General features: G+C 39.4%; 1 protein-coding gene across 1 annotated transcript; it reads right to left on the reverse strand.

Moving 5' to 3' along the window:
* Positions 1-2,179: 2,179 nt before the first annotated feature.
* On the reverse strand, positions 2,180-3,346 carry LOC129980785 (uncharacterized). Its single transcript, XM_056091169.1, has one exon. It carries the CDS (start codon positions 3,344-3,346, stop codon positions 2,180-2,182), a length of 1,167 nt encoding a protein of 388 aa, XP_055947144.1.
* Positions 3,347-4,515: the final 1,169 nt, after the last annotated feature.

Consider the following 4,515-nt stretch of genomic DNA (forward strand, 5'->3'; position numbering starts at 1 on the left):
TTCCGGATCTGGATGTAACAATCTTCTACAGAAATGAACACCAAAGGTTTTTTGAGCAGAAAACGTGAAACCGTTTTTATTTGTCCAAGCTATCATATTATTGATTGCTGTTTGCAGCTGTCTTTCAATAAATCTCATATCTCTACCAGAACAAGATATCTGAAGATCGTCCACATAAAGTGATCTTTGTATGCAGGAAGGTAAAACTGATAAAATATTATTAATTTTTAAAATAAATAGGGTTACACTTAAAACTGAGCCCTGAGGAACGCCCTCTTCTTGGCAATAAACATCAGAATAAGTATTTCCCAGTCTAACTCTAAAATAACGGTGTTGTAAAAAGTTTTGTATAAACATAGGCAAATGTCCACGAAAATCCAGCTCAAATAGGTCTTTCAAAATCCCATATCGCCATGCTCTATCATAAGCCTTCTCTATGTCGAAAAAAATTGAGACCAGATGGTGGCGTCTGAGAAAGGCTGTACGAATGGCACTTTCTAATAAAATCAGATTATCTGTTGTACAGCGGCCTTTACGGAAACCGCTCTGAAATGGCGAAATACATCCTTTTTTTTCCAAAATATAGGTTAAACGCGCATTTACAATCTTTTCAAGAAGTTTGCACATGCAGCTGGTCAATGCAATTGGACGGTAATTGAGAGGATCTAAAGGATCTTTATTAGGCTTCAATATGGGAATGACGGTGGCATATTTCCATTTTGATGGAAAATAATGCTCTTTCCATATTCTATTAAACATGTATAGAATATTATCAAGAGAGTCATCTGACAGATGCGAGATCATAGAATAAGTGATGCCATCAGGACCTGGTGAAGTTTGCTTAGTTGTGGACAATGATTCACGTAATTCTTCTATGGTCAGATCGACGTTATATGTGAGAATCTTTTTTGTGCGAAATCGAAGGGGAATTTTTTCTGTTGTGTTCTTATATGACAGAAATGGTTCTGTATAGTTTTGTGCTGCGCATACAGATGCAAATGTTTCTGCTAAAATATTAGTCATTTCCTGTAAGTCACAAATTTCCCGATCCTTCACTTTTAAATAGGATACAGGATATTCAGAATAAATTCCACACGCCTTTTTTACTAGATTCCACATTTCTGTCACTGATACAGAAGAATTAATATTGGATGCAAGTTTAATCCAGGAATTCCGTTGGGCTTGGCGCCGAGTACGTCTAGCTATAGCTTTAGCTTTTTGAAATAAAATAAAATTTTCCGTAGATGGCCGTCTTCGGAACTTATTCCATGCAATTTGTTGATTCCTGCGCGTTTCTGTGCACTGACTATTCCACCAAGGTTTCCGAAATTTAGGGAAAGCAGTGCCCGATTTCGGAATTGTTTCATCTGCTGCTCTGAGTATTGAAGAGGTCACATTATTGACAACAACATCAAGGTCTGGATGTTCCACCATATCCCTTGATATTTTGGCCCTGCTAGTGAAACTCGTCCAATCAGCTTTATCAAAAATATAACGTTTAGGTCGTTGTGGTACCATGACAGGTATATTAACTTGAGTGAGGAAAATTGGGAAATGATCACTTTCACATAAGTCATTCCCCACTCGAAAAGTGAAAAACGGAGCAATAGGGGCTGAACAGAGAGCAAGATCTAAACAATGGAAAGTTTTACTACCCAAATGAAAGTGGGTATAGTCACCATTATTCAAAAGACAAAGAGAGTGATCAGAAATAAATTCCTCAATTTGTCTTCCACGAGGATTCGTGCTATTACTACCCCAAACAGGACTATGAGCGTTAAAATCACCTATTATTATGAACGGTGCTGGCAATTCAGAAACTAATCTATCAAGTTCATGTTTATCAATGGCGGAATTAGGAGGCAAGTAAAGAGAACAAACTGTAATTAAGCGCGGAATCGCAGTACGAATCGCAACCGCTTGCAGTTGTGTGTGAAGTGGGATTATAGATGTGGGGTGGTCATGCGAGACGAGGAGAGCAACACCTCCCGATGCTCTATCAGAGTTACCATCTCTTCGAATCAAACTATAGCGTTTAATTTTTGCTGGGTCGCTTGATTTTAAGTATGTCTCTTGAAATGCCATGCAGACAGGGTGAAAATTGTTAATAAAGTCCTTGATTTGGTGCAATTTATTGCGAAAGCCACGACAGTTCCATGAAATAAGTGTGGCCATAAAATCAGCGTTTACGTTGAGATTTTTTCTTAACTTTGCCTGCAGTAACATCATCGAGCTGCGTAGAAGGTTCCATATCCATTTCAGAGAGGTCTGAAGAGGATGGATTAATAGATAAAAGTTCATCAGGCGGAAGTTGATTGGTAATACCAGAAGATTTTAATTTTTTTCGGAGTTCTTTCGTCGGTTTGTTATTACTGCATACTTCAGGGTCTGTATGTAGAGCAACAGCTGCAACAGGTGAAGTACAACTGGAACTAGTATGTACAGGGGTTGCAAGTTTAGATGCATAATAGTCAGTTTTAGTTGGAAGTTTTTTCGTCTGTGTTACATTTGCTTTTAAAGGTTGTAATTTTTTGAGAGGAGGGCAAACAATTTTCGTTAATAATTCTTCGGTTTGAGTTGAACCGACATTAGTGTTTTCTGGTTTTGATTTCAAAAGAGAGGAATACGATACACCAGACTTAGGCATTCTATCATTGACTATTTGGCGGGCTTCTTTAAAGGTTATGTTGTTTTTTATTTTAATGGCTAGGATTTCTTTTTCCATTTGCCATTTAGGGCAAAATTTAGAAGATGCTGCATGAGCGCATGCACAGTTAGGGCATTTCAATATTTCTGAATCGCATGTGTTAGTTTCATGATCCAATGAAGAACATTTACCACATACCATTTTACCACGACATGATTGCCGAGAGTGACCATACCTCTGACACTGGTAACATCTCAGAGGATTAGGTATGTATGGACGAATGTTACACCGCAAATATCCAGCACGTATGAATTTTGGTAGAACAGGCGTTTCAAATGTAAGAACAACATGCTTTGTGGGAATTAAACGTCCGTCACGTCGAACATGAATGCGACGAGCGGCGCAGACCCCCTGGGATCGTAATTCTTTCACTAATTCTGTGTCAGAGTGTTGTACAAGAGATTGTTCCGAGACAACCGCCCGTGAGAAATTCAATGTCTTGTGAAGAGATACTTTTATTGGCCATGAACCTAAGGTAGTAAGTTTACTCAGAGTATCTGCTTGCTTTTTTGATTTCGTTTGAATAAGGAGATCGCCAGAACGCGTTTTCTTAATATCTGATACTTCACCAATGGTAGATAGAATCAATTTATGTACAAGGAATGGAGAAAGCGCATGAAAAGTTTCATCAGTATGCATAATAAAATAACGAGAATTTGATGTTGCTTCGGTGACGTTTGTGAAAAAGCCCATACAAAGACGGATTCAAATTCGGGAACCGACGGCACCGCCCACCACGGAGCCCAACTAGGGAAGGCAATTGCTGGCTCTGGGCATTCCCAGCCTCAGTATCCACCCTGGCGCTAGCCGGTACCTATACGCTAAGGGCCACTTCCAGGAACGTCTACCACCCTTAACGCAGAGCCCCAGAAGGTGACCCCTTCGCTTGATCCCCTTGAGCAGACCAGCCAAATGGCTGGGATACCAGCCGATTGATACACCGGGGACCGAAATGTACCACCCGTCTAATGGGTCGCCACGCACGGCATACACGTGGGGTTTTTGGCTGTCCATGAGAAGCAAGAAGCAAACAGAGCGGCGACAGCTTCTCATGGAGAGCTCCCTCGCTTGCCGTCGAGGGAAAGAAAAAACAAAGCAGAAAGCAGAAGGCGCAGAGGAGAGTAAACCTAAAGGGAGTAAAGGTCCCTGGGAACCTCGGGATTGGGACACCCGTACTCACCTATAGTAGGTGAGCCCCTGAGGGGAAACTTGACTAGTATTCTCTCTCACAATCGTTTCGGTTTTCCTAAAGAAATGTACAGCAAGCGCGAGCACTTTTTTCTTTCCCCTCTTCTTCTTCACGGGTGGTCTACAAACCCTGGGGTATGCGCAAATTACCGCTCATTCATGTCAGATCTTATAGCTTTCGTTTATGGCTAGAAAAGTCAGATGGTTTCTAGGAATAGTGTATGGGGATCCAGTTTTGTTGCTTTTTAACCCCGATAGTAGATAATATCGCTCTGTAAAAAGTTGTACAGAGCAAATATAAACAGAAGGGTTTTCTCTTAATTTTTGCTAGGTATTTTAAGCACAGAAACTCTCATCGGTCTCACTATATATATATAAAATAAGTAATTAATGAGGATTCAAATTCCATTCATATTCCTTTATTATTCTTTCAAATAAATCATTGTAATATTTTTTACTGAGTAATCAGTATTTGAATAGCATTTGTCTAAAATTAGGACTAATCACAAATAGTTATGTCAATCAGATGTGTATAAATAACAATATAAAACCGATTTATCATTAAAATAGCATTATCTTCTATTATAATAAAATATGCAAATCAGCAAATTGATTGAGTA

The sequence above is a fragment of the Argiope bruennichi genome, chromosome 8 (assembly GCF_947563725.1).
Source record: "Argiope bruennichi chromosome 8, qqArgBrue1.1, whole genome shotgun sequence".
Taxonomy (NCBI): Eukaryota; Metazoa; Arthropoda; class Arachnida; order Araneae; family Araneidae; genus Argiope; species Argiope bruennichi.